Raw genomic sequence first — 12,799 nt, 5'->3', positions numbered from 1 at the left:
ATTTGGTGTAAATCCACATAAAAGTAATTTGGTGGGTAATTGTAATGTTGAGGAATGTACCTGATTCACTTATCTGGCAACCTAACTTGTACCCAAAAGAACTTTGTATATATAATGCAGAGAATTCGGTGAAATTATGTGTTGTATGAAGTTGCATGTAAGATGAAAGAAATATCTTTTTACGTAAAAAATGTAAGGTGAAAATATAAATAATATGTGTGTGAACTTCAAAAATGCAACATTTATTACACAGTCCCCCAGTTAGGTAATTTAAGTAATGTGTTCATCATGCAGGAGTTAAACACTAATGCAGGGGTCTCCAACCGGTCGATCACGAGCTACCGGTAGCTCGCCGAGACCCATGAGTAGCTTGCCCACGCCGCTATAATCTTCATTTAGTAGCCCATTACTGTTGTTTATGCTAGTTGAGCTTTTTTTTAGGGAAGTTGCCTGCCCTCACTCAATCCAGCTGCTCAAATTGGCTTAACTGAGCTTAGCTGGGGCGGGGCTGGCCATAGAGGATGACGTTGTTCCTCCCGCCTCTATGCCACCTTCCTTTCACACCCTGACACCGCGCTTTTCATAATGCGTGACAAGTATTGGTGCGAAGCAGCAGGTGTGTGGCAGAGAGGAGCAACCAGTGCAGGAAAGTGTTCATCCTGCCAGCTGTGTGTTTGGCCGGACCAACAGGTAAGCTTTGCCGTGGCCAGCTCTGTAGTCGCAGTGATTCCCCCATCCCTGGCCTAAACAGTTGCATAGGCTAGGCAGATCAGTGAAAGTCCAGGGCACATAAAATGTTTTGTTTTTTTAAACTGAGTGAAGCTCGTATTTTAATGATAAAAAAAGGCGGAGAAACTCTACCTTATTTTAATAATTTAATAAGGCAGAGTTTTACTCTGTTTTTTAAACCAGAAAATTAGTTTTACGTGCCCTGGGCTTCCAAAGTAGCATCCATGCTGGCCTTTACTCGGCAAACCCTTACATATGCTGCACCAGTTCATTTACCAAGCAACTTATGAGATGATGTTGATGCTCAGCAGCTATGTATTTATTATAGTTGACAATTCATGTTACATGCCTTGGACTTCCAATGAGCTCAGATAGATGCTGCTATTTATTTTTAAAAACATGAAACGCTGCTTTATTTCAATGAATACATTTCATTAAAATAAGGCAGAGTTTTTCTCAGTTTAAAAAACAAAATAGTTTTATGTGTCTTGGGCTTCCGCTGAGCTTAGATAAATGCTGGGATTATTTAAAAAAACAAAAAAAAAAAGATACACTGCTTTATTTCAATGATTAAATGCATTCATTACATTTTAGTCATTACATTGTAATCATTACATTCCCACTTGACCAGTATTTCTTCTCTAAAGCCTAACTAGTGCTGTCTGTTCTGTTCCCCAAATAATATTACGCTGCACTTGCAAAATCTTTTTATAGACCATGTTTATTCATTTTTCTTATATTCTGTCATATTTATTATTCTCAGTATACACATCTCATAAAGCAGTTCTAAAAGTACATTTTAACAATTCCTTCAGTGTACTGTGACACAAACCTGTCTTTCACATTAAAGAAACTATTTAGTTTGTATACATAACATCAGAAAACATCAGAAAAAGCCCCCTATTCAGCAATTCATCTATCCTACACACATTAAAATCACTGCCTACCATACACTACATTCATACCCAGACCCAGCATTCGACACACACATAAAGCAAGCAACAATGGAAAAACTGTTTTGATTTTTATCCGTTGAGTGACAAGACCTTTTTGATCTTTTTTAAAAATATAAATATTTATTTTTTCTTTCTTACCAATTACTTGTGTACTATATTGTTCGGAAAGCTTTCCAAACCATATTATAAATTATTAAACTGACGCACTTTTCACTCTGGGAGTGTCCAGACCATTCCTTTCTGGATTGAGTTGAAGGATTGGTGATACAGTAACAAGGACAGTGGGCCACTTCGAAGCCAAGCACCACCTCCGATTGGGTGCTTCTTGGTAGTCTGCCGAAAGCATGGAGAGATATATCTGTTCCTCCACCGGTCTGTCACTGTCATTCACATTTTTGTTCTGCCCACCATAGCATGAGGCACATTCCCCATTGGCTTGCCACGCTGTGAGTGATGCATTCTTCCCTTGCACAGTGTGCACTTACGCACAATAAGTAGTGCCCTTGTACAGTTTATACAGTGTGTCAAATTGTAATTGTGGCAAAAGATTAACAAACATTGGCAAAGCTAAATGTTAGCGCCCAACACCAGCCTTATAGCTATGCCAAGCTGTTTTATTATTCTCTTTCTACTTGTAACACCGTTTTGCAGCGTGAATCTTTCTGGATTCACTATGCTGTGCATTATTCCGCGGTCTGGTGGTTGGGTCCGGATTCGTAGTCTTTCTTTTGTCTTTTTTTTTTTTTTTTTTTTTTTTTGGAGCCCAGGTGGGCGTCGACGTCCCACCATTTGGTGCACTTCTCGTGACGTCGTCCTGCTTCCTGCGGAAATCCCACCTCGGGCGCCCTCTTCAGATTCTTTTTTCCGCCGTTGGGTCTGGATCGTCACCGTGAAGCTCCAGGGTTTTTTGGCGAAGAAAGAAGAAAAAGCACCAGTTTCATCGAAGAAGAAGTCGAGGAAGACTACAGAAAGGAAGAGCAACAAGCCGGGACGACGAAGAAGGAGGATGCGCACTCGGGGACACTGAGCGCAGGAATGGACAAAACACCTTTAAAATTCTGCCGTAACTGCCACCACAAATACGCGCAGAAGGACCAGCATCCGGTCTGCAACCTTTGCTTGCCTGTCGACCACGAGAGCAAGGACTGCAACTCCTGTTCGGCCTTCACACCGAAGACGCTCCGGGTGAGAGAGAGACAGAGGAGAGCCAACTACAACATGGAGGGCAAGGGGAAGGCCCCGACACTGTACGAACTGGGCCTCTCCACCGACGACGAAGACAACATCGCCGAAGGACCTGATGACTTCACGGTCGCAGAGACCGAAAAGAAAACGTCTGGCAAGGTAGGAGAGACGTCGAGCACTAAACCCTCGACAGGGCCCCGAAAGAGTCAGACTCTCGAAAAACAGAGTCAAAGTCCTCGAAAGGAACACTGGCGCCGAAAATTTCGACGACCGTGAGTGGATCCAAGGACGAAAGGACCAGCGGATCCTTCGAGAAGGACTCCCAGGTGCCGAACACCGCCGAAAGGCAAAGGTCGTCGAAGCAAGGCCAAGAAAGTGGGCGTTCGACTTCGAAAGATAAGGTCGCGTCGACACAAGCTCCGTCGAAAAGACCGGCGCTCGACGCCGAACACGCCTCCGAAATGGAGAAGAAAAAAAGGAGGCTCGAAGCAGAGATGGAGAGCATCCTTCAAAGGAAAAGGGAGTTCGACGAGAAGATGAAAAGATTTCACTATCCCAACGAAACCACCGTCGATCATCGTCAAGGTCGAGGAACAGGAGGAGTTCGACGCAGAAGAACTGTCGAAGACTCCCGGAGAGGAAGAAGAAGACCTTTACTATGAGGGAGAAGAATATGAGGAACAACAATCGAACTACGGCTCGGCGCCGTCGACGACGCAGGACCTGGAGTGGCAGGACTTCGACGCCGAAAATCCTGAAGAGCCTGTGGAGACTTACCCTTCGAGGCCTTCGCCGCCAGATGACATAGGGGCTTACAACATGGTAGTCAAAAGCGCGGCTGCAGCTTTTGGTGTTAAGCTGGAGGAAGAAAAGCCGAAAGCAGACTTTTTACTGGAGACACTGCTCCCTATCCAAACTAGGAGCCAGTTCCTCCCCATGCTCCAGAGTGTCATGAACCAGGGGAACGAGGCCTTCAAGTACCCAGCAACATGCAGGTCCATCACACCTAGGACGGAGAAAAAATATAAACACTTCTCCCAGGACCCTCCATACATCAAAGGATCCGTCACAGCAGATTCAATCATTGCATCTACTGCCAGGAAGAGGGCAAATGTCCCAGCAACCTCTGGACCACCTCCAGACAAAAAAAGCAGGAGGATGGACCTGACGGGGAGAAAAATAGAGAGAAACGTGGCAATGCACTGGCGCATGGCGAACTCCAATGCCCTACTGAACAGGCACCAGTACCAACACTGGGACGAAATGGGGGAACTGATGAAGCACCTCCCCGAGCAATACCAACAAAGAGCTGCGCACCTAGTGGAGGAAGGAAAGAATATAGCAAACTCTTGCCTTAAAACAGCGTTGGATGGAGCAGAAACATCAAGCAGACTGATGGCAATTGGAATAACAGAGAGATGGCAAGCCTGGCTCAGGATTTCAGGCTTCAAGCAAGAAGTTCAGAACAACATCCTGAACACCCCTTTTAACGGAGAGACGCTGTTCGGGGCACCGGTGGATGAAAAACTCACCCAGCTCAAAAAGGAGAACGAAACTGCAAGGTCCATGGGGGCCCTGCAATTCAGAGGAATGAGAAGAGGTACCCCGACCGGAGACCTTACGGAAGAGGAGGAAAACAGCCAGGTACGTCACACCAAACATTCCAGCAGGCCCATCAAGGCGACAATCACGGGGCAGCAGGCCCATCAGAAACAACACTGGCAGTACCAGCCTCGGGGCCAGTCCTTTCGGAGCAGGGGGAACGGACGAGGCCAGAGACGCAGAGGGGGAGTTCAACCCACTTCAAAGTGACTTCACATGGGAAAGAGTGCTCACCCACAAAACCCTCCGAGGGTGGAGCACAAAAGATCAAAGACGAGAGGGTTACACAGACCAAACGCCAACGAACATGCAACACCAGTAGGCGGCAGACTGAGATGTTTCCTTCGAGAATGGAAAAAGATAACATCAGACAAATGGATACTCAACATCATACAGTTCGGATACTGTATAGAGTTGGAAAGGAAACCACCAAACAGAAAAGCAAAGAGGAGGGAGCACTCAGGGCAGGAACTAGTGCAACTCGTAGAAGAAGCACAAGAACTACTCCTAAAGGATGCCATAAAGCCAGTACCTTTCAAAGGAAGGAACAAGGGAGTGTACTCAAACTACTTCCTGGTGCCAAAGGTGGACGGGACACTAAGACCCATCCTGGATCTACGGTTCCTAAACAAGTACGTAAGGACGCAAAAATTCAAAATGACGTCCCTACAAGAGGTACTCCTGCAAATGAGAGACGGAGACTTCATGTCCACCGTAGATCTCAAAGATGCATACCTACACGTCCCAATGAACAGGCAGCACAAAAGCCTGTTAAGGTTCGCCATTGGCAAGGAACACTACCAATTCACAACCTTGGCATTCGGGCTAAAGTCCGCACCAAGGGTTTTCACAAAAAGCCTGGCGGCAGTGGCAGCGTACCTGCGGAGGGGAAGGGATTCATGTATACCCTTATCTCGACGACTGGCTAATAAAGGCAAGTTCACGTGAAAAGTGCAAGGAACACGCACAGCGGGTCACGAACACACTAACGAAGCTGGGATTCTCAATACACTGGGGGAAATCCTCTATGGAACCAGAACAAGTGAAGATCTTCCTGGGGACAAAGATCAACACCTTACAGAGAACAGTGATGCCCAGCGACAAGAGAACACTGACCCTGCTGAAGGAGACGCGCCTCTACCAGAAGGGGCAAGCTCTGACAGTGAGAACAGCGAGCAAGATCATGGGGATGATGGCGTCATGCATTCACCTAGTTCCCAATGTACGCCTACACATGAGGCCTTTGCAGGAATGGCTGCAACAGCAATGGCCACAGGCAAGCGGAAGTTGGGAGGATCTAGTGGTTGTAACGCACGTGGTGCAAGAAGTGATAGCATGGTGGAACAGGGAGAACATAACTATAGGGAAGCCCTTGACACCACCAAACCCAACGGTGACCATCACCACAGACGCATCTCAGATAGGATGGGGAGCACATATGGACAAGCTCAAAGTGAGGGGTCTATGGACTCCAGCGGATGCGGTCAGACACATCAACTACCTGGAATTGAAGACCGTATTCCTAGCCCTGAAAGCCTTCCAGAAAAAACTGTACAGCCAGAAGGTGTTGATACAAACAGACAATACAACAACGATGTTCTACATCAACAAGCAGGGAGGAACACAATCATTCTCCCTATCCAACCTGGCGCAAGAGATTTGGAGATGGGCCATCCCACTCAAAATAGACTTGCTGGCCATTCACCTACCAGGGAAGGACAATGCGGAAGCAGACTGGCTCAGCAGGCAGACTTTGGCGTCCCACGAGTGGGAGCTCAATGGACAGGAAACGCAAAGGCTATTCAGAAGGTGGGATACACCGACAATAGACCTGTTTGCAACACACCAGAATGCAAAATGCCAAAGGTTCGCATCCAGACAACCAGAAAAACAATCCAAGGGGAATGCCCTATGGATAAGCTGGTCAAAAACATTTGTCTACGCTTTTCCACCAATACCACTGATACACAGGGTACTCAACAAGTGCAGGACCAGCAACATGACGCTGATCCTAGTGGCACCACAGTGGGCAAGACAGACCTGGTACGCGCAAATATTGGAGATGGCACAGGGACCACCACACAAGTTCACCAAAAGAAAGGACTTGCTCTCCATGCAGAACGGAGAGGTTCTACACCCAGAGCCAGAGAGCCTCGGCCTAGCGGCATGGCTCCTGAAGACATAGAGTTTGCACATCTTAGGCTGCCTCAAAGCACTATGCGAGTGCTCCAGGAGGCAAGGAGACTGACGACACGGAAATGCTATGGGGAAAAATGGAAGAGGTACACACTTTGGTGCAGGAGACATAAACTGCAAAATAAGCTGACAAGGGAATCAACGGTGCTAAGATACCTAACGCACCTACTAAAGGCTAAACTATGTTCATCCTCACTAAGGGTACACCTCGCAGCGATTGTTGCCTACACACGAGGTGAGACGGGTGAAAGTTTCTTCACATCAAGACTTGTAAAGAGGTTCCTGGAGGGGGCAAAAAGGATAGTGCCACCAAAAAGGATGCCGCCGCCGGCATGGAACCTCAACTTAGTCCTAACGGAACTAATGAAGGCGCCCTTTGAGCCCATTCACAAGGCCTCCCTTCAAATGCTAACAATGAAGACAGCCTTTCTGGTGGTAATAACCTCGCTGCGCAGAGTAAGCGAGCTGCAAGCGCTAACGCTGCAAGAGCCCTACATCCAGATACACAAGGACAGAGTCGTAATGAGAACGGACCCACACTTCATGCCGAAGGTGGTGTCGGCATTCCATATGAACCAGACAATACAAATACCAAGCTTCTTTTAGAACCCTACCACAGGCGCAGAAAGGGCACTGCACACTCTAGACGCTAGAACGGCGGTGATGCACTACATCGAGAGAACCAAGGAGCACAGGAAAACTAAGCAGTTTTTTGTGTCCTTCGCAACCAGCTTCCTGGGTAGACCAGTAACAAAAGGCACCATTGTGCGATGGATCGCACTGACGATACAGTTCTGCCACAAACAGGCAGGACAAGAACTATCGGAAAGGGCACGGGCCCACTCCACAAGGAAGAAAGGAGCAACAATTGCTTTTCTGGCAAACACACCCATTCAAGACATATGCCTGGCGGCAACATGGGCTTCAGTGCACACGTTCACTAAGCACTCCTGCGTGGATATACAAATGAACAAGGAAGCACAAGTAGGACAAAAGGTGCTTCAACATATATGCAACGACCAACGCTCATCTTCCACCCAGCCGCCACAAAAGTGACAAACCGCTACAAAATCGATGCACAGCATAGTGAATCCAGAAAGATTCACGCTGCAAAACGAATAGTTTCTTACCTGTCGGTGTAGTTTTGCAGCTTGAAGATCTTTCTGGATTCACTAGCGAACCCTCCCAGCTCCGCCAGAAAGATGAGGATGGAGAAGAGGGGGAAAGACAGAGAATGGAGAACAAAAGAGGACTTGAAAAGAAATGTGAGAAAGGATATAATTGAGAAGAAATACTGTAAATTGCCTAGGGTTCAAAAACAAAAAAAAAAGAATCCGAAGATGGTGCCCCGAGGTGGGACTTCAGCAGGAAGCAGGACGACGTCACGAGAAGTGCACCAAATGGTGGGACGTCGACGCCCACCTGGGCTACAAAAAAAAAAAAAGACCAAAGAAAGACTACGAATCCGGACCCAACCACCAGACCGCGGAATAATGCACAGCATAGTGAATCCAGAAAGATCTTCAAGCTGCAAAACTACACCGACAGGTAAGAAACTATTCGTTATCTTGGTTTGACAATGTTAGATTTTCTGATAAGCCCTTCCACACTTTTTATAACTGGAGACCTTGTTTTTTCCTCAAACAGGGCTGGCGTCAGTGGAGACCTACAGTTACAAAACCAATGAATGGTTTTTTGTTGCTCCGATGAACACAAGAAGAAGCAGCGTTGGGGTTGGCGTTGTAGAAGGTAAAGGATATGATGCAGTTTATATTTTCTCCCGATCCTTTTCAAATCTGGGTGGTTTTTATAGTGTCACCCTCAGCAGCCAGGCTGTTTTAAGTATTTTGATTTTAAAGTTCAACACAAACCTGCTCAGAGGAAAGCTGAAATATAAGTATAAATCTATTATCAAAAATAGAATAGAATCCGGTGGGACATCACGAGTCAGCAGCAGCTAGCCCATTCTGAATTCCCCAATCCTTTGCCATCTTCCTCCATTGAAAAATTTGACCCACTGGCCCAATTGCTCATCCATGATGCTAAATAGTTTGACATATTAAAAATACTCTGTCTGCAATATGTCTTGCACCCCTATGGATTTTAATTGTTTGCATGGTTATAGTAAATGTTTTTAAGAGCAAACATTGGCGGTGGGTAAAAGAAGGAAACTGCTAACTAGCAGCCAGAAGTTTGATAGTTTAGATGCATCTAGCATTTAAGGTCGGATAGCAGTGTGTAGGGTCGAATTCATGCTGGGAAAGAACAACATGACACAATCACTCTGTGCACAGCAAAGTACACTAAATGTACTGCTCCCAACTTTATATACATCCAAAAGGAATGCTGATATGGCCAAAGGAGGGAACATTGGAATGAACAGACCCCAAAATATGGGCGTTACATGGAATATAACACAAGGGTGTGCGTCTGTTTCAATATTGCGTGGCATCCCACCGGTTCATTAAGACCTGAGTTTTGTTTTTTGTCAGTTCCATGGAAGCAAGGTGTGAAGAGACCTGGTTATATATTGAGTTGTTTTTCAGTAAATAGGACGCTATTGAAAATCTGAAAAAGCGCATCAATGCTCCAGAGGGGCCAATTATGACGTACCCGGTACAGGCAGCATGGTAATTTTAGGTGTGTTATTAAGGTTAGCACCTGGTATTCCTACCCTGTGCCGGGCGATTATACTTTTGAGGCCCAGATGGGGGAATAACATTCAGGCCATGGAATTATACAGCTAGTTTTTACATTTTTTCCAGTTACTGGTCATTTTTTCACTCACAAACATCAACTGCTTGTAAGGGGTATATGAGCAGATATGCTGTCCACACCCAGCAAAACTTGTAATCATCCGAGGCGGTATTACCACAGGAAACCTGTGGAGGTACCACTTCACAAAACTCATAGTTGGCCCCAAAACGGGCTATTATTTTTTTTCCATACACTTCTTGCCTCAAGGAACATAAACATTTCACCATCTCATATGCCAGCACTGCCCGAGTTGCTACAGCACTGAGACTAAACTAACTCTAATCAACAGGAAGAGAGGATGCTTCGTACCAGGGGATGCAACAACGTGTAGGAACAGCATTCTGACAGGCCTCTCCAGCATACAAATTACACCCACCTCATAGACCTATTTCAATGGGAAATACCGCAAATTTATAAAAATATCAACAATTATAAGGTAATTTTTCTTTTGGGAGTTAGAACTACCGGACAGAGATATATAATATTAAAGACAATTGAGAATACTACATCGGACACTACAACTTATAATATTTGAGGGACATAGGACTTTTAATAGGCTGCTACATGGTCATGCTAAGGGACGAACAATTGGACCATCCAGCGGAAATCTGCACCAACAGTGATAATACCCATCAGCGCTCTGGAGGGCATAGAACCACTGCAGCTCAATCAATGACGCGCATGAACCCGCATGGACAGCAATAAGAACGTCCTGGTCGGGCCCCATAGACATGTTGTTAGTTGCAGTGCACCCTTGCAGGGGGACAGTGTCCGTCAAGAAGTCGATCGGAGCTTCCCAGGGCTGTGGTGTCTAGTTTAACTTGTGCATTTGCCGGCCACAGAGTCAAGCCAAGAACCATCCCCACAAGGGACGATGCGACTAAGCTAGGATGATACCACTTCATGTATAAAGACTGGTCTCCAACTCTATTACTAATAGTGTTAACTCAAACCGTACAAGTGCTCTACAGAAGGTTTATTTTAATGTTGCTATAGCAACTTTCTAAAACTCAACCAGGGGAATGTGTCTAATAAAAGCAAAGCAAATTGCTCTCCGCAGTGGTCCCCGCTGCCTTAATTTCTGTGCTGCTTTAGTATTTCACAGCAAATTCTCTCAGAAGAGGACCACCATTTTTTGTTTTGCGGTTGCAATAAGGCATGCTTTTTGCTAGTGGAACGACGACTGTATCTGTGTGCTTTCTGTAGCACAGGTCTCCATGAGTCGTCACAGTGGTGTGCACTTAATAGTCTAATACCTCCCTAAGCAATCGCAGCTGCACGCATTGTACCAGCCGGACTTTTTGCAGAATGCTTTGTGGCAGAGGCTCCTCAGGGTAGCATAAAAGCGAGTGTAAAAACTGGACTAGAGTAGCCTCTTTCTAACAGCAGAGGGTGTCTAAGCATCTCATGGTGACAGCAGAGGATCTGTGTGTATCTCGGCATGATGGCAGAGCCGCTGCTTGGCACTCAGATGGACATGGCCGGCTGTATGTGCCTCTCCCTGTGACAAGAGCCTGTGTCTCCCTCTCCATGTAGAATGGGTTTAGATGGAGTGAGTGACTTGAGGATATAGTGAAGTATAAAGTGTGTATATATTAAGGATATTGCAAGCCACAGAGAAGTTCCAGGACCATACAAAGGAACCATGCCGAGTCTGATTTGAAGGTTTAGTGAAGGAAACCCGGATGCTGAGAAAGGGTTTCAGGGCAGGTAAGAAAGGATAGACTCGTATTTGATGGTTGAATAATGTGGTGTACAATGGATTGAGAATGTGATGTCAATGTTTGGAGTCTAAAGTTTAGAGAGTACAAATAATATATTTTGATCCTGGAAGAGAGGACGATATCCTATTGCAGGCAAAGTATTAACCTGATTTACAGAGTCAGCATATGTACAAAAGGAATTTAATATCAACGACATATAGAAAAAATATGGAAACGTTTTTTGAGGCAATATGTAGACAGCCCCAAAATCCGGATATTTTTCAATAATCTTTCACGCGCCCTATTTTTGCTCTATATACATCGATAGGGTCAGTTAAACTGCAAAATTCATGGCATGTTTTCATAAAACTATCTCCCGGTGGGGAGTTCCTCCTATATGCCCTTTACATTCACCCTCTTTTTGCTGTAGGCTGGAATCCTAGGGACGAAGTCTTCTCGCTGCCACACAGAGGATTATGAGCCCCTTCCAGAGCTCAGTCTGTGATCATCCATGATTCTCAAGCTATAGGTCAGTGGGTTGGAGGAGAGTATTTGATCACATGCTGCGGGCCATTCCTCGAACTTGTGAGGGTTGCGTTAGTTGAGTCCCAAGAGCTTCCTAAGCATCCTTATTTTGAGCATTACCTTTTGTCTAGAGTCATTGCTTGCATCATGGGATTCAACTGATGGTAAAATCACGGGTAATTTCTAGCGACTGATTAGACCTTTCTATTGGTCCCATGTTAGGGCTCAGCCTAGATGACCTGGGCTTGTTTCCTTATCCCACTGCTTGTGCAGAGGCTAAATTAGAAGTCCAACAGAAAACTACTCTTAGGTGCAATTTCACAGAAAGGTTTCTGGCGGCTGAAGCATCAGTGATAGACGGTCTGTTATAAGCAGCCTCAAGTGTGAATTCACCTGAGGAATGTAAACCAGAATGACTTTTATCTGAATGTCTTCATTGCAAAATCTGTAAATTTAAGATTCTGCTGAAAATAAAAATATGTGATTTTGATCGAGGTTGCAGGAACTCCTTCCCCTGTTTGGAGAGAGAGGATGATTTCTCTTGCAAAAAAACTCTTGAAAATGTGCCTCAGTTGTGTGTATTGTAACACCTTTTTCCAATTAAATTAGTGAAAAAATCATATAAGATGCAGGTAGTTATGAACTGCGGCTCTTGCAATATAGCAAACCTTCTTTCATGAAATAACCAGAATAGCTGTGACAAATGTTCCTTCTTCAGTAAGAATTTTCATAAATCTCTGCTTTATATTGTGGAACTCTCTCTGGAATTACTTAATCAACACTTTTTTGCTTTCATTATGTACTTGTATGTAGTCGGAAAGTACCAGGTTTTTGTTTAAGGTAAATAAACAACATTTCATGCTCAAATATTGGTTCACCATTTTTTGGAAGGTTCCTGCGATTGAAATGCGAGGTTGCCATTTTAAATACAAAAGCCAATGTATTCCAAAAATCATCATGTCATTTTCTGAAAATGTACCCCTTTTATCCTCAAACAAGTTTTTCTTACTTAACAAACGTGTCTCATATGCTCCTACACATCTACTTATCACTTTCTTAGACTACATTACTTTCCTCTCCAAACACCAACTTCAATTTTTATTCAATACGTTACCCCTTAAATTTACAAGGCATGGTTATCACGCA

General features: G+C 45.0%; 1 protein-coding gene across 3 annotated transcripts in view; it reads left to right on the top strand.

Annotated features, from left to right (window-relative positions):
- KLHL3 (kelch like family member 3) overlaps nucleotides 1–12,799 on the top strand; it is a 529,889-nt gene that overhangs the window by 478,782 nt on the left and 38,308 nt on the right. For 2 of the 3 annotated variants that reach the window (XM_085617960.1, XM_085617961.1), the window contains exon 11: nucleotides 8,316–8,417. In XM_085617960.1, coding sequence (XP_085474086.1) covers nucleotides 8,316–8,417 — 102 coding nt within the window. The remainder of the gene's footprint in view (nucleotides 1–8,315; nucleotides 8,418–12,799) is intronic. The other variant, XM_085617962.1, reaches the window with a different exon arrangement.

This window comes from Triturus cristatus, chromosome 7, assembly GCF_964204655.1.
Source record: "Triturus cristatus chromosome 7, aTriCri1.1, whole genome shotgun sequence".
Lineage (NCBI taxonomy): Eukaryota > Metazoa > Chordata > Amphibia > Caudata > Salamandridae > Triturus > Triturus cristatus.
The sequence above is the reverse complement of the archived record's forward strand: the minus strand, read 5'-3'. Positions and strand labels throughout refer to the sequence as shown.